The sequence below is a fragment of the Erpetoichthys calabaricus genome, chromosome 5 (assembly GCF_900747795.2).
Source record: "Erpetoichthys calabaricus chromosome 5, fErpCal1.3, whole genome shotgun sequence".
In the NCBI taxonomy this organism is placed as follows: domain Eukaryota; kingdom Metazoa; phylum Chordata; class Cladistia; order Polypteriformes; family Polypteridae; genus Erpetoichthys; species Erpetoichthys calabaricus.
In genome coordinates this window covers 107,756,075-107,774,569 of record NC_041398.2, presented here as the reverse complement: position 1 = coordinate 107,774,569, position 18,495 = coordinate 107,756,075, and the positions used below count along the sequence as shown (strand labels likewise).

The following is an 18,495-nucleotide window of genomic DNA, read 5'->3' as shown; positions in this document are numbered from 1 at the left end:
GACTCAGTTCTCAGTTCAAGGTATTGTTTCTGGTTCTTCAGTTATTGGCTTTCTTTGCTTTAAGGTTTGATTGTATGGTAAATCTATTTTGTTTCCTACTGTTACTTTTGTGCAGTCTTCTGTAGACAAAATGAGAGTAGTAGTTAGCAAAATCAACAAATCTTTGCCCCTGTTTGAGACTCTCTGGATGTTTACAGTTTAGCACTGATGTGAACTTGGAATTATCCATAATTAAACCCTTGTGGGAAAGTTTGTAGCCTAAAAATATGAGACTTTTTGAGCTTAGAGAACCTTTTTTTTTCTGTCTAAGCCGTGATATTATGCGATTGTTTAAAATATCATTATCAAATTGTTTATAATGTCATCAATATGAACCATCACTGAAACACCCCATAAGTTAGGAAAACTGTTGCTTTTTGAACTTGAATATGACCTTCATTTAAATGCTTGAATCAGAATTATAGGTATGTACCTAATTTGTTTATATGACTAACGTCTCATCTCTGCGTTGAAAATCAAGATGGGTCATAGCACCGATTGAGCATGCAGAGGAAAACAGAGGAGGTTTCAAACTTAATAAACATTTCCATCATTTATTGACAGATTTATCATTGGTACAGATTAACAAAAGCAATTGATTTCTCCCTTTGGCATTCTTAAATTGGCAAACCACTCCAAAGCCTCCATAATTTGCTCTCACTAGCCCAGGTTTCTGAATCATGTTTCCAGCTTTCAACATGCACACACGCATGATGATAATTGTGAGGAAAGCGACGGCTATGATATTTTATTTTTCATTTTCTATCTCTCCTAGGGCAGACCCTTATGTCCATAAATACATACTGTGGAAGATCACTGACTTGTCATTTTATGCATGCAAGGCACATTCTGATACCTCTACACATACATACTAGCCGATTTAAATTGCTCGCAAAATGAATTTGAACAGTTAGACTAACAAGTCAGAGATCAACCAAAGAATCAAAATGATTTACTATTATTATTTATTTATTTGTCTGATGGCTTTATCAAAGGCACTTTACAACATTTGAGACATAATTTGTTAGATTTTTTGTTTTCAAAATTGGAACACATGCAGATGAAGTGACTTGCTCGTGGTCACACAGTATCAGCAGCAGAATTTGAACCCACAACCTTATGGTTTGAAGTCCAAAGCCTTAACTACTATGCCACACTTGTGTGATTAATTTAGCTGCAGTGTGATTTCATAGAAATGTTGTTATCTATCTATTTGTGGCCTTATTACATATTGGATTGGGTTTGGAATTGCACTGTGCCATCAGGTGCGCTCTGTTGAGACATGTAGTGCTCAATATTGTGCAAATACGTACACTGTGGTAGCTATTACAAAAGCGGCACATTGTCGTCATGCCTTCCATTGTTTTGACTTTTTTGTATTGTTGTGTTTTAATAATTGTGTTGAAACTGGGTTGCTGTAAAGTGTATATACATTAAAAAGGGTGTTTTGTAAGTGTATATGTTTGTCTGTATTTGTGTTGTTGTGTTTCATTTTTCTTTTTTAATGTAAATGAATGATTAATGTGATAGCAGTCCAGAGAACATTGACTTTTGTAACCACCAATACCGAAAGATAAATTTACAGCAGTGGTACTGAAGTCTATTTTTTGGAAATGATAGAAGATAGGAGAGCAATGGCAAGAGGTGTATCTGGGAAAGTGGCAATCCACGTTTTCTTTCATTGGATATAAGCATTAATGAGGATTTATCATACACAGAGTTGTAAAAAAGTACTCAGAAAGGATATTTGAGTAAAAGTCAAAGTACTTTGTCAAATTTTTATTTTCACTGAAGTAAAAAATACTTGAGTGTTTTTGAAAGCAGAAACTTTTTTACTCTTACTCAAGTACCAAAAGTAAAAATACATTTTATAATGAGGAGAAGGTGTAAGGCTTTGTTTACAAATCACAATATATTTTTTTATTATTAAACAACACTCAAACACTATTTCTGGTACAGAAATGCACTATAGAAAAATGTATCATGCAAATACAATCGTGTCTTTGATGAGTGCATAACTGCAATCAGTGTCATGAAGTGTGTGTGGCAGATGACCGTAGCACTTCCTCGGCCGGGCCGCCTGTGAACTGGAAGGACTGGGGAAGAGAATATATACATGGCAGTACCTCCCTCAAGCTGCTAGATGGCAGTCCCCCTGGGTTGTGGTAGTGTCACAGTTTCATTGGCTTCATGGGAATTGGAGTTCTGTGGCTTACCCCTCGATGGGTGCTGTGAGTGCCGCCAGGGGGTGCTGCAGAGACAGGGGAGCCCTACTTAGCAGGGTTCCAGCCTTACCCAGAAGAGCTCCCAGACCAAGCCTTCAGGACACCAGAAGTACTTACCGGAATCACTTAAAAGGAGCCGCTTGCCTTTATCCCGAGAGCCAGAGTCAGGAGGGAGAGAGACAAAACTCGCATGAGGATGAGTGAAGACGGAAGGACAAGAAGGAAGCTAAGACATTGCTGTGTACTTTTATTATTGACTGTGCTTGGTACTGTGACTGTGCTGTGGAGGTTGGAAACAATAGGAAAGCGTGTGTGTTGCAAAGTCTTGTGCCTAGAATCTGTCTGTGCTAGGTATGGGGAGATGGTGCGCCCCCTGGTGGCCACATGTAGTACTCGTGAATGATTTGATTTACACTGTGCCTCCCTAATTGGAATACCTAGCAGCAGTTAGAAAGAAGAAAAATTAAATAAAATATGACAATAAGAAAAAAGTTAAGTGAACAGCTCACAACCTTATTATTTAAACTGATACTGATAATAATAAGTAACTAAATAATTAACTCTACAGCATAACCAGATGAATATCACTTATATATATTCATATTTGTAATGCACTCCTACCGACATTGTAAATTTTAAAGAATAACGTGTTCCCACATATATAAACATTAAAACTAACTTAATATTATGAATATTACACTAAAATAAATTAATTTCAATTCAACATAATAAAGTTAGTTATGGCAATTACGATTTAGAGAGTCAATATCCTACTGAAGAATTCTCTGGACATGAGTCAGTTTCGTAAAATTTAATTGCTTTCATCTGAATTACGTAAATGACAAAAAAAGGACATCTCAGAGAAAATAAAAGTGTGCAGTAATTATGCAGTAGTTCATCAAGACAAATATATATATTGTGAGTCAAAGTTCACCTTTGCGCACAAAACTAGTATATTCACTTAATAGGGGATTAATACAGTGTACCAAATAATAAACCACTTATATTTTCCTCTGTCATTCTGGCTTAAAGAGATTCTGGTCAGCAGTGCAGTGTTCTGCTAGCTTTCACTGAGCTCAATGTCCATAAGGTGGCGACAAGAATACTTATCTCAGCTTGAAGGAAAGCTGACACCCCTTTTATTAGCGCTCACATAACAAGGAACAGCAAGACCTTGCAACACTCCCTTTACTTCTCGCAGGCCACAACATATCACTTGAACCCTGACTCTGTCTTTTATGGCCAGGCTCATTCTATCTAGCATCTCAGCAATTGGGCTCATAAGTATTCATCACTATATCTTGTGCATACAATACACAGATACTGTTCGCACACATGTAGCCTGAAGATATTACTTGTGCTCATATAATATTGTTTGCACATGATTATAAAGACACACTTTTTTGTGACATACAAGACAACTTAAGGAGAGGAAGACAATGCTTTAACATGCCTTTTTAAATTTGAAGGCAAATTCTTAGTAGCAGAGATTTGTTTAGGTGCTGTTTTCAAATACAACCATGGGGAAAGTGTACATTCAGCTTCAATGACTCAGCAGTGAGCAGGAAACATGGGAATGACCTATCAAATAAGCAGTGGAAGGTGTGCTATTATGCTTTAATTTTTGAATGATTTATAGTATTCTATTGGCTGAGTTTGTGTAACCTAATAACCTAAGCTACCAACACACCTGATAGGTCTCTTTTAGGAATTTATAATAGTTTGGTCTGTGTAATGAGTAACAATGACTTGCTGGAAAATGTAAGGAAGTTAAAGGAATGCCATATGTTAACAGGAATATTATGTTAAAATCAGCTGGAGTAGTGTCTACTATAGTCATCTTGCATTTATACACTGTATCTCTCTGGTTTAATTTTCAAAGCAACATCTGATTACATCTTGCCTGAAGAAGGGGCCTGAGTTGCCTCGAAAGCTTGTATATTGTAATCTTTTTATTTAGCCAATAAAAGGTGTCATTTTGCTTGGCTTTTCTCTACAAAGCAACATCTGAAAAGACATATAAATGTTTTATACGTTTTAGGTAATTTGTTTAAGCCTTCCATGTTATAATGGTTTAAAAATATACAGTAGTTACAGTCCATACACTGCTTGATATTATCTCTGAATTTTCATTAGTTGTAAAGTCTGTAATCATATTGTTGAATTATGCAAATATACAGGCTTGTTTTCATTAGTCACTTTAAAAAAAATTGTGCACTGTTGCTTCTCCTGTGGCTTATATAATTTGCTCCCTTTCACCTCATCATCTTCTTTTGTTCCTCTAGCTTTACTCATTAGGGAATAAAAATGACTAAAATGTACAAAAGCATTTTGAAACATCAGCTACAGCATAAGCAAACAATGGTGCTAAATAAGTTGTGTTTTGTTTTGTGCCATAGCTTGTCAAGCTCATTGTCCATTCACTGATGTATTTTCTGAAATGTATAAAATGATTAGTTATTATTTTATTTAGTTGTTGTGCTTGCTCATAAATAAATAATTAAATTATGACCCTGCCAAGGACCTTTTCAAGCACACTTTTAGATCTCAATGTGCAAATTTGGTAAAACACTTTTCAAATCACTAAATACCAGGATGACTCATGGATTAAAAGAGCAGTATGAAACTGGTTTCTATGGAAACAGAGCCCTCACACTGTGACTGAAGTATTCTATTGGCTACTCCATTAGCTTTATTCATCCTAGTATAGAACAAATATCTGCAGTATTAAAAACCTCTACTGAATATCTGTTTGCTGCTACCTTTTTAAAGGCTAGATGGCTCATGCACATTTTTACATACATCTCAATGATTTAAAAGCTTTTCCTTTTATTAAGATGTGAAAAGAATATCTGATGTTCATTTACTGGTTTAAATCTGTTTACTTCTTGTCTGATGAAAAACCTGAAAGAAGTAGTATTTTTCTTTGAGTTCTACATGCAACATCTGGTCAGTGGAGATCTTTTTAAGAGTGCTGTGACTGAGAATAATGTGTGTGTGGGGGGGTCGGGTTATTGTTTTAAAGCACTAGCTTACTATTCAAATAAACTTCAATCTCAATTGGTAAGTCTTTACTGTATATAACAGCTTTTGGAATGAAGAACATTAAACATCATTTTGAGAAAGAAAGTCATCAGTTGTACTGAATAACATGAAATAACCAGATAGACTGCAGAAAAATTAAAATACAAAATAATTCACTGGGACAATTTGACACAAAAAATCCTTTCAAGTCTAAATGCAAAACATACATGAATGAGAGTAATAACTGATAAGGACAGCAAAAGAATCAATCAAACTTCATCTTACCAATTGCAAGTAGCGATAGATAGATAGATAGATAGATAGATAGATAGATAGATAGATAGATAGATAGATAGATAGATAGATAGATAGATAGATAGATAGATAGATAGATAGATAGATAGATTTTTGCACCCAAGGGGGAAATTTAGCCTTTTACAGAAACTCAATAAATAAATTTATAATAAACAACATCAACATTCCCCACCAATTCTCACCATAATTACTAAAAAGACAAGAAAAACATCTGGCTTGGCAGTCCCAGGCACAGTAAGGCATTACACAGGTATATTGCTATTGGTATGAAGAAGCCTCAGTAGTGTCTCCTGACACACGTTTGCTAAATGATTCATTGGTCGAAAGTAGACAGCGTTCGTATGTTAGAAAAAGGATATGCAGCATTGTTCATAATGGTACTCAGTTTTGTTTTCATTCTCTTCTTTGCTACTATCTCTTGGGAATCCAGAGTGCATCCCATAACTGAGCCTGCCTTTTTAATAAGCTTCTTGTTTGTTAAACTTCACAAGAAGACTTGTATAGTCCAGGGCCAGCATCTTGAAGATGTTCAAGATGCGAGACAACAGGGCCACTAGCCTGTAATCATTGGTTGAAGAGGCACCTGTCTTCTTTGGATTTGGAACAGTTCTAGCTGATTTTCACAGCAGCAGCATTTTTTGGGGCCTTAGGGACAGACTGACTAGTGTCACAAACTCGAGACAGAGTCATATAAAGATTTGGGGCAGCCACCCGTATAATTTGGTTTCCTGGCTGCAAAGTTGCTTTCAAATGATACAGCACTGATGTGCACAAAACTGAGTCCAAACAGAACTGAGGGAATAGGGAAAAGGTGGAGGCTTTTTAAAGGGGAAGACAGGAAGTGAAGTCAAAGGGGTCGGGCTCATGTAGGTCTTCTACCATTGGTGCGAGCCCGGACATGACATCACAGGGGCTGGAGCCAGCAAGGTCTCCTTCCATTGGCTCGGTCCTGGAAGTGACATCAAGAAGACCAGGTGGAATCTCCCATGAATGGTCTGCAGTCAAGGAAGAAAAAGAGTCAGTGCACTCTGCCACATCCCTGTATGTCTCAGAACTGTCCCTACTCAAGCCCTTTAGCTGCCTCCCATGCGCACATGTGTGACACTAGGTACCAAAGTTTACTGTGGTCTGCACAGGTCTTAAATGCTCAAGGACTAACTCTGTCTAATCCAAAGAGACAAAATCAATTAGAAAATTGGTTCATGATGTTAACTTTGTCCACATTGTCTTCTAGCCCCCGAGTCCTGGATTGCTTGAGTCCAATAACTATGCCCAGTCCATTTCATCTTTCATGTTGTTCTGAATGTTTGTTTTCTATTTTAGCTCAGTAATCTTCTTTTTCCTTCACTCTGTTTTTCCTACAGAATTCTTTGTACACATTTTAGAGCATCTTTGTCACTTGATTTGAATACTCTCTTCTTCTAATTTAGAAGACTTTTTAGCTCCTTATTAATTTCCGGGTTTTTGTTTGGAAAACTGCACACTGTTTTTAAGGGTACAGTAGGGTCAGCACACAAGTTCATATAGTCTGTGATTCAGTGGCTGAATCCCTCATTATTGCCCCCCATGTGACTCTTACATCATTTCCCAGTCAGTCCTTCAGAAGCAGTCATTCAGAGACATTTCTGCATTGAGGTGTTATTATTACTTATGGCAGAAGACAACAAAGACTCACAGAAACAAAGGGTGCATACAATGTGATGCCAAGGGCTTCACAGTGCCTGACAGTGTGCATTGTCAGCTGAATTGCTTTTGTTTAAAGAAACATGGGGCAGAGCCTGCCGATGTGCACATATATGTATGTCAATAATAACGGTTTCGTCGGTTGAAACTTTAGTATTTACTTTACACTGTGCTGATTACCTACAGGGTGGGACGGTGGCACTGTAGTTAAGATATAGTGGGTTGGATAATGGATGGATGATTACCTACAGTCTCCTAAGAGTGTCAAAGCCAATTCTAGTCTGCACAGCTTTTTGCACATGCATGCATATAGAATGTTTTGTTTAAGTTTCATTGACTTTGGGTCAACAGTTTTAGGAAGTACAATTCCAATATAACTTTTTGGTTAGTGATTGTTTAATCTTCATTGTTTGAGTATCTATATTTTCTTAAATATGTCTTTTGTGTTTTGTTTTAAGAGCTGCATTATTGCAGGAAGTGTAAAAATGAAAACTGTTTCCCACTTTGGCGATTGGTACCGTTTAGAATCTAAGGTAGGATAGGTGAGTGAGAAAGAGCGTTCTTTTTAAAAAGGAGGCGATAGGCCAGAAAGCAGGGTTTATTGATCTACAGAGTAGAGCAGGGTTGCTTTGTGTGAGCAGAGCTAACCAACTGAAGAGCAGTGTGGTGACTCAGCCAAGGGCTACCACATAGGAGCTGTAAGTTTACTCCTATGATCCATTTTATTCAGCTCCTATGGTGGATGCCTAAAGCAGGTATTCCTACTGATCACTTCATTTGCCCAAATTTAGTGCTGTTTTCCACAAATTTAGTGCAAATTTGAGAGAGACCCCTTTCCAGGTAGGTTGGGTATCAAAAAAAGGAGGTAAATACAATACAATACACAGAACAGAACACAAGTAATCCTCAATACAATATAATAGTGCAATAGAAATATTACAAGTACAGATGATATCACATAATACGATTTGGATTTCTTCAGAGTCCTAGAGACCTCCTCCATCAAGCTGCCTCCCCTATTGGCCATTCCACAGCTCAGTCAGTGCTGGGCCATGAAAGGACCCCTCTACCTGATGATTCATCCGATCCTCCATCAGAGATGACTTTACCTTAGGCAGGCAAAACAACTTGGCAGGTGGGCAGAGGCGCCAGCTGCTACATTTGACTACCAAGAAGAGAAACAGAATAGGTAAGCGTTAGTAACTAATTATAATATTATAATCATATTACTTTAGTACTAACGACTAACAATAGAGATGCAGTCTATACAGTTAATCAGCAGCTTTAGTCAGGATATGCTAAACTGAAGTTGTGAGCCTTCAGCCAAGACTTGAAAGCTAAGACCGATAGGGCATCTCTTATAGTAGCACGCAGACCATTTCACAGTTTAGGGGCCCTGTAACTAAAAGCTCGACCTCCCACTGTTATTTTATTAATCCTTGGAATCATATACATACTGGCATCTTGATGTATGTTCTAGTTTGTAAGTCATGGTAAGTTCAGTCAAGGTCAATGGACTGTGGCCATTTAAGGCTTTATATGTTAAAGGGAGAATTTTGAAATCTGCCTTAAACGTAACCGGGAGCCAGTGTAAAGATTTAAGAACTGGAGCTATGTGTTCATATTTTCTTGTTGTTATAATAATTCTTGCAGCAGCATTTTGGATTACAGTGATCCCTTGCTATATCGCGCTTCGCCTTTCGCGGCTTCACTCTATCGCGGATTTTATATGTAAGCATATTTAAATATATATCGTGGATTTTTTGCTGGTTCGCGGATTTCTGCGGACAATGGGTCTTTTAATTTCTGGTACATGCTTCCTCAGTTGGTTTGCCCAGTTGATTTCATACAAGGGACGCTATTGGCAGATGGCTGAGAAGCTATCCAGTTTACTTTTCTCTCTCTCTGCTCTCTCTCTTGCGCTGACTTTTTCTGATCCTGACATAGGGGGAATGAGCAGGGGGGCTGTTCGCACACCTAGACTATACGGACGCTCGTCTAAAAATGCTGAAAGATTATCTTCACGTTGGCTACCTTCTGTGCAGCTGCTTCGTGAAGTGACATGCTGCACGGTGCTTCGCATACTTAAAAGCACGAAGGGCACGTATTGATTTTTTTATCTGTCTCTCTCTCTCTCTCTCTCTGCTCCTGACGGAGGGGGTGTGAGCTGCCGCCTTCAACAGCTTTGTGCCGCGGTGCTTCGCATACTTAAAAGCCAAACAGCCCTATTGATTTGTTTGCTCCTTTGAAGAGGAAGATATGTTTGCATTCTTTTAATTGTGAGACTGAACTGTCATCTCTGTCTTGTCCTGGAGCACAGTTTAAACTTTTGAAAAAGAAACAAATGTTTGTTGGCAGTGTTTGAATAACGTTCCTGTCTCTCTACAACCTCCTGTGTTTCTGCGCAAATCTGTGACCCAAGCATGACAATATAAAAATAACCATATAAACATATGGTTTCTACTTCGCGGATTTTCTTATTTCGCAGGTGGCTCTGGAACGCAACCCCCGCGATGGAGGAGGGATTACTGTAACTGGAAGGTGTAAAAAGAACAGTTTGAACATCCAGTGGATACTGCATTGCAGTAGCCAATTCTATTAGAAATAAAGGCATGAATTAATTTCACAAAATCCTGCTTATTTAGAAAAGGCCTTAATTTCCCAACATTTTTAAGATGGAAGAAACATGATTTAGACAACTTTGTAAATTAAATGACATGGTAGATTACGGCTGATTCAGTAAAATTAATAGTGAGTTAAATGATGACAAAATATTGTTACGATCAGCATCATTCCCTCCAATAATTAACATCTGTTTTATCAATGTTTAAAGTAGTTTTCATCCATCCACTCCTTTAATTCACTAACACAACTAATTAAAGACATCATTGGAGAAACTTCATTTGGTCTAAAAGAAAGGTATAACTGGGTGTCATCTGCGCATGAGTGAAAATTAACATTATGTTTTCTAACAATAGATCCCAGTGAAAGCATGTAAAGTGAAAACAGTAAAGGTCCCAGTACTGAGCTCTGCGTGACACCATATCTCAATTCTACGTATAATGTGTGGAATACTGTCAGCACATTTCTGTACATACTGGAATCGATTTGATAAATAAGAACTAAACCAAGCAAAGATAGTACCTGTAAGCCCTACTGTATGTAATTTTCTAGCCTGTGCAGTAAAATAGAATGGTCAATGGTGTGTGAAGGACAGCCGGGTCCCATGCCCGGCAGGGACGCCCCTACTGCATCCATTCCGGGGGAGCCAGCATGGGCAGCTCAGTACCTCCCCCGGGACGCTTGGTGGCAGCCTCCCTGGTGGACGATGATTCCCCAACCTGGCGCAAGGCTCCATGGGACATAGAGTCCTCCAGAGCCTGGTTGGGGGCTTGGATGGCCGCCAGGGGGAGCTGCGTGGACTTACCAGCCCGGCTGGTCAATTCCTCAGCCCCACCCGGAAATGCAATTAGGCCCAGGTGACCAAGCACCTGGACTACATCCGGGTGGGGTATAAAAAGGCCAGCCACCACCACTCAAGAGAGCCAGAGTCGGGAGGAGGAGGACTAAGCCTGAGGAGGAGTGGTGGTGCTGAGGTGAAAAGAAGTGTGGTTTGTGTGCAATTTAAGTACTTGTGGGACTGTGTTGGGCCCGTGGGACACGGGGAAGGCGTGCCCCACGGCTGAAGAGAAATAAAAAGTCTTTTATTTAAGTACGTGCCTCTGCCTGAGTCTGTGCCGGGTCGGGCGCTATATAGTGCCTTTTACAGGTGTCAAATGCTGCACTTCAGTCTAACAACATAATTACAGTGGAGTTTCCTTCATCAGAGTGTCGTTTACAACATGTGTTAGTGCCATTTCTGTACTATGACAAGTATGGCAACCAGACTGGAATTTCTCTAATAAATTGTGATGCATAAAATGTGACTGAAGCTGACTGGCGACTACATTTTCAAGTATTTTAGAGAGAAAGTGTATATGGGGGTCCTGAGGTTACGACACAGTTCCGTTCCTACAACAATGATGTAACCCGAATTTTGGTGTAAGTCGAAACACACCTTAGCCTAAGTCACTTACCTATCCTAACACATTTGCAAAATCATAATCTAGAACATAAAAACACAACTAAGCCACAGAAAAGGAAAAGGACATAAATATACTGTACTGTACACTGTACTGTAGTAATAGAAAAAATTAGTGTAAAAAAAATCCTTACCTTTATTCCTTCTCACGTCTCAATTTTTTTAAGTTTTTATGGGAGTGAGCATTGTAAACTCAAAATGTCATATGTCGAGACGTTGTAACCAGAAGACCCCCTGTATTTGAAATGGATCTATAATTATTAAGTATGTGTGGGTCTAGGTCTGACTTTTTAAGAAATGATTTAATGACTGACACTTTTAGTGCATCAGGTACTGTGCCATACAATAATGAACTATTATAATATAAATATTGTTAAGAATAGGCGTTGCAAGAACATCCATTGCACTTTTTACTAGTTTTGTTAGCACTGGGTCTAGGGAACAAGTAGTAGGTTTCATTTTAGAAATGAAAGTTAAGACTTTCTGCTCAGTTACAGGATTAAAATTTCATTTTGTTGAATGCAATGTGAGACGGTCTGCCAGGCTAGTATGTGGTTTGCACTGTGATGCTGAGATCTGGGATATTAAATTTTTAATTTTCTCATTAAAGAAGTTCATAAAGTCTGTACAGCTAATATCTGTTGGTATTTTGCACTGTAGATCTGAATTCCCATTTGTTAATTTAGCCACTGTTCTAAACAGTACCCGAGGATTTTTATTATTGTTATCTATTAATGTAGAATAGTATTCTGAGTGAGCTTTAAAGAGGGCTTTTTTATATTTATTAACACTCTCTGTCCATGCAATTTGAAAGACATGTAGCTTTGTTGTTCTCCATCTGCGCTCCAGTTTTCGACACTCTAATTTAAGAGCTTGAATGTTTTCATTAAACCAGGGAGAGTTTCTATGTGTTTTGATCACTTTTGTTTTAAGGGGAGCCACTGCCTCCAGAGCGTCTCTCAAGGTCACATTATAATGTCCTGTTAGCTCATCTAAATTGTTTTCCATGTTTACATTTGATGTCAACTGATCTAAATGGTTTTCCACAATTACACTTGACTTATTCAAAGTATCTATAAATTTTGAAGCAGAATTACAGTCTAGATATCACACTGTCTTTGTTTTAATCTGTGAGTGTATTGCTAAGTGCAGAACCAAATCAAACATAATTAAGTACTGATCAGAAATAACTTAATTTAATGGAGTAATATTTAAATTTTGAATTTTCAACTTTGTAAGTTATAATTAAATTTAAAGTGTCAGTTTCTACATCAATGTGTACATTAAAATCCCCCATCAGTACTACGTGATCATAATATATAGCCAAATTAGATAAAAGATGGACTTTAGACTAGCACTACAATTGTGTTGGAATCGGTTTTAATATTTAAAATGAATGCCTCAAAGGATGTAAAGTCACCTAAATTTTTAGAAGTGATTTGAACTTTGTTACAATGAATTATTCCAAAGCCTCGTCCTTGACCAGAATCTCTAGACTTATGAAGGAATGTGTATCCATCTAGGGGAGCAGTGTCAGATTTACTAAACCAGGTTTCAGTGAGAAGACACAGATCAGATTTTGTACTTAATATAATATCATTTACCAAAACAGCTTTACTTTTTATGGCTTTACTACTAAATGCATCCTTTGTTATGAACACAAGTATCTCAAACCAAATAAGTCCTAAACAATGACTCAAACATACCACTGGAGGGGGAAACTGTCAACACCAGCTAATCACACAAAAAGGGCAATGAAAACTCTTTAAAAATAAAAAGATTAATTAATATAAAAAGTATATAAAAATTATCTGCAGCAAAAAAATCTGTTCCAAGGAGCACAAGGCAAAATGCATATAGGGTAATGTGTTTAAAATAGGCAATCCCAAAAACAAAAGTCCAAATCCCAAATCCAAGAGGCAAAGTCACAAAAACAGTCCACAGGTTAAAAATTTCTAGGAAAATCACAAATAATCAAAGAGCACAGAAAATCATAGTATAAAATTTGCTATATCACAAGTACATTCAATATGAACTGCAGGGGACTGTGGGTTGCCCCTGCATCTATAGGGCTGAGGGCAGTTGCTTATGGTGATGGCAGGTGGCCCCAGCTCTTGGGGAACCACTCAAAAAACACAGGGTATATAGGATATGATACACGTTTACAAATAAACTAAATGACCAAATAATGTAACATAAACAAAAGAATCAAAAATGAATAAAACAGACATAAAAGCAGCCAGAGGAAAAACATTGGCTGAATTATAACATCTTTAACAATTGCGTGAAACTTGACACATATTAGTGGAAGCTGATTTAAACAATTTTATTAAATATAAAAGTAGTATAGGATACATATAGGTAATGAATTAATCAAACACTGAAATACAATTTAAAACCAATACTAACTCATTAATACTCAATAATAATGTCTTCCATCTGTTCGCTGGTGAGCTCTAATGTTCATTGCAGTTGCTAGATCTTTATAAGTTTCTCACAGTCTTTATTTCTAATATAAGAACACACATTTGCCAAACACGGGATTCATTCTTTGCAAACACATAGAAACTCTAAATAGCAGACAGTACCCATCAAGGTACTGAAATGATTGACATGTGAGTTAACCAAACAGCATCCACTGGCAGAGAGCAAGTAGCAGGAAGCTGATATAAAAAGCAGGTCAAAGCAGACAGATGAACAGTGTGTGTAAGTGTGCTCCGTTGAATAAATATTGCAGAGTTTTATGGGAATTTGTCTGCATCATCCTCATGTGTATTGAGCATATGTGACAGTAGCCCCTGACCATATATTGACCATCACAAGAAGCATTTGAGCACTTTTTATTAGCCTGAGTTGTCTCAACTTGTCTCTTCCCATCTCAATTGTGCCTTCTCCCTGTCAAATTACTTACATAGCCTGTTAGATGGATTGCATGGCATCAGCTGTATTTTTTATGGCCTCTCTAGGGGGATCCCCCCTGCTCGTTTTGCTCGCCAACCCCCTTAGCCTAAGCTATGCGCTAGCCACTTTACATCTCTGCCACTCATGTTGTGACGAGGGGGGCTGAAGGCACCTCAAGGAGACACGGTCGCTCCTCCAACACCCCCTCTTAAATAGTGATACAATGGAAAACAAATAAATTTTTATTTTTACCTCCTCTTTGCTTGATCATCTGCTGGCTTGCTACTGCTGCCGTGCCATGTGATCTGCATCTCGCACAGCACTTCAAACATTTAAAAGCCTGTACAGCAGCTGTCCTACTGCTTGTATTCTATTTCCGGTCCCAGGCATGGTTAAATCTTTTGGCACAAAGTCCCATCTCGCAAGACGTGAGTTCTTGATATTTTTTAGTTTGTAATTTAAAAATGGAATAAGAATCTTAAAATCTAACAGCATCACATTAAAGTCTGATAAATTCTGAAAAGAATGATACAACACATATACTGTATATGTATGTATATGTAGGTTTTAAAATAAGCTGATTTAAAGCATGACAAAAAATATAACATTAAAAACGTCACTGTTGCACTTTTAGGCTTAGGATTTTATATACAGTATATATATATATATATATATATATATATATATATATATATATATATATATATATATATATATATATATATATATATATATATATATATATATATATATATAATGGGCGGCACGGTGGCGCAGTGGGTAGCGCTGCTGCCTCGCAGTTGGGAGACCTGGGGACCTGGGTTCGCTTCCCGGGTCCTCCCTGTGTAGAGTTTGCATGTTCTCCCCGTGTCTGCGTGGGTTTTCTCCGGGCGCTCCGGTTTCCTCCCACAGTCCAAAGACATGCAGGTTAGGTGGATTGGCGATTCTAAATTGGCCCTAGTGTGTGCTGGGTGTGTTTGTGTGTGTCCTGTGGTGGGTTGGCACCCTGCCCGGGATTGGTTCCTGCGTTGTGCCCTGTGTTGGCTGGGATTGGCTCCAGCAGACCCCCGTGACCCTGTGTTCGGATTCAGCGGGTTGGAAAATGGATGGATGGATGGATATATATATATATATATATATATATATATATATATATATAGAGTAGATTTACCGAGTTCAAATAAAATACAGCCACAGGGGATGCACAAACCAGTGTGTTTTTTCGTGCCAGTCCCAAGCCCGGATAAATGGGGAGGGTTACATCAAAAGGGTCATCCGGTGTAAAATTTTGCCAAATCAATATACATTCAACAACACAAATTTCCATACCGGATCGGTCGAGCCCCGGGTTAACAACAACCACCACCAGTACTGTTAGCCAACAGGGTGCTGGCGGAAATTGGGCTACTGTTGGCCAAAGAAGAAGGAGGAGAAGAAGAGGGGGGAGACGTGTCCGGAGGCAGGAGGAGAGGAAGAAAGTAAAGAGAGTGGAACTGAGGGTAGGAACTTTGAATGTTGGCAGTATGACTGGTAAGGGGAAAAAGTTAGCAGATATGATGGAGAGAAGGAATGTTGATATATTGTGCGTGCAAGAGACTAAATGGAAGGGGAGTAAGGTCAGGTGGATCAGAGGTGGATTCAAGTTGTTCTATCATGGTGTGGATGGGAGGAGAAATGGAGTAGGAGTTATTATGAAGGAACAGTATGTCAAGAGTGTTTTGGAGGTGAAAAGAGTGTCAGGCAGAGTAATGATTATGAAGCTGGAAATTAGAGGTGTGATGATGAATGTTGTTAGTGCATATGCACCGCAAGTTGGATGAAATGATGAACAGTGTACCCAAGGGACAGAAAGTGGTGATTGGAGCGGATTTCAATGGGCATGTTGGCGAAGGGAACAGAGGAGACGAGGTGGTGATGGGTAGGTTTGGTGTCAAGGAGAGGAATGAAGAAGGTCAGAGAATAGTGGATTTTGCCAAAAGGATGGACATGGGTGTGGTGAATACTTATTTTAAGAAGAGGGAGGAACATAGGGTTACGTACAAGAGTGGAGGAAGATGCACACAGGTCGATTACATCCTATGCAGAAGAGTTAATCTGAAGGAGATTGAAGACTGCAAAGTGGTGGCAGGGGAAAGTGTAGTTAAGCAGCATAGGATGGTGGTCTGTAGGATGACATTGGAGATCAAGAAGAGGAAGAGAGTGTGGGTAGAGCCAAGGATCAAATGGTGGAAGATGAAAAAGGAAGACTGCAAGGTTGAGTTTAGGGAGGTGGTGAGACAGGCACTGGGTGGTAGTGAAGAGTTACCAGACAGCTGGGAAACTACAGCAGATGTAGTAAGGGGGACAGCAAGAAGGGTGCTTGGTGTGACATCTGGAAAGAGGAAGGAGGAAAAGGAAACCTGGTGGTTTGAATGAGGAAATACAGGAGAGTATACAGAGGAAGCGGATGGCAAAGAAGAAGTGGGATAGTCAGAGAGATGCAGAAAGTAGACAAGAGTACAAGGAGATAAGGTGCATGGTGAAGAGAGAGGTGGCGAAGGCTAAAGAAAAGGCGTATGATGAGTTATATGAGAGGTTGGACCCTAAGGAGGGAGAAAAGAACCTGTACCGATTGGCTAGACAGAGGGAGCGAGCTGGGAAAGATGTGCAGCAGGTTAGGGTGATAAAGGATAAAGATGGAAACGTACTCACAAGTGAGGAGAGTGTGTTGAGCAGATGGAAATTGTACTTTGAGAGGCTGATGAATGAAGAGAACAAGAGAGAGAAGAGGTTGGATGATGTGGAGATAGAGAATCAGGAAGTGCAACAGATTAGCAAGGAGGAAGTAAGGACAGCTATGAAGAGGATGAAGAATGGAAAGGCCCGTTGGTCCAGATGACATACCTATGGAAGCATGGAGGTGTTTAGGAGAGATGGCAGTGGAGTTTTTAACCAGATTGTTTAATGGAATCTTGGAAAGTGAGAGGATGCCTGAGGAGTGGAGAAGACGTGTACTGGTGCCGATATTTAAGAATAAGGGGGATGTGCAGGACTGTAGTAACTACAGGGGGATAGAATTGATGAGCCACAGCATGAAGTTATAGGAAAGAGTAGTGGAAGCTAGGTTAAGAAGTTAGGTGATGATTAGTGAGCAGCAGTATGGTTTTATGCCAAGAAAGAGCATCACAGATGCAATGTTTGCTCTGAGGATGTTGATGGAGAAGTTTAGGGAAGGCCAGAAGGAGTTGCATTGCATCTTTGTGGACCTGGAGAAAGCATATGACAAGGTGCATCGAGAGGAGCTGTGGTATTGTATGAGGAAGTCCAGAGTGGCAGAGAAATACGTAAGAGTTGTACAGAATATGTACGAGGAAAGTGTGACAGTGGTGAGGTCTGCGGTAGGAGTGACAGATGCATTCAAAGTGGAGGTGGGATTACATCAGGGATCGGCTCTGAGCCCTTTCTTATTTGCAATGGTGATGGACAGGTTGACAGACAAGATTAGACAGGAGTCCCCGTGAACTATGATGTTTGCTGATGACATTGTGATCTGTAACGATAGTAGGGAGCAAGTTGAGGAGACCCTGGGGAGGTGGAGATATGCTCTAGAGAGGAGAGGAATGAAGGTCAGTAGGAACAAGACAGAATACATGTGTGTAAATGAGAGGGAGGTCAGTGGAATGGTGAGGATGCAGGGAGTAGAGTTGGTGAAGGTGGATGAGTTTAAATACCTGGGATCAACAGTACAGAGTTATTGGGATTGTGGAAGAGAGGTGAAAAAGAGAGTGCAGGCAGGGTGGAATGGGTGGAGAAGAGTGTCAGGAGTAATTTGTGACAGATGGGTATCAGCATGAGTGAAAGGGAAGGTCTACAGGACAGTAGTGAGACTACAGTATGTTATATGGGTTGGAGACGGTGCCACTGACCAGAAAGCAGAAGACAGAGCTGGAGGTAGCAGAGTTAAAGATGCTAAGATTTGCACTGGGTGTGACGAGGATGGATAGGATTAGAAATGAGTACATTAGAGGGTCAGCTCAAGTTGGACGATTGGGAGACAAAGTCAGAGAGGCGAGATTGCGTTGGTTTGGACATGTGCAGAGGAGAGATGCTGAGTATATTGGGAGCAGGATGCTAAGGATAGAGCTGCCAAGAAAGAGGAAATGAGGAAGGCCTAAGAGAAGGTTTATGGATGTGGTTAGAGAGGACATGCAGGTGATGGGTGTAACAGAGCAAGATGCAGAGAACAGA

General features: G+C 39.3%; 1 protein-coding gene across 1 annotated transcript in view; it reads left to right on the top strand.

Moving 5' to 3' along the window:
• LOC127527954 (uncharacterized) overlaps window positions 1-17,679 on the top strand; it is a 177,549-nt gene extending 159,870 nt beyond the window's left edge. The window contains exon 2 of the mRNA XM_051928360.1: window positions 16,922-17,679. Within this exon, the coding sequence (XP_051784320.1) occupies window positions 16,922-17,146 (225 nt within the window). The 3' untranslated portion in view covers window positions 17,147-17,679. The remainder of the gene's footprint in view (window positions 1-16,921) is intronic.
• Window positions 17,680-18,495: the final 816 nt, after the last annotated feature.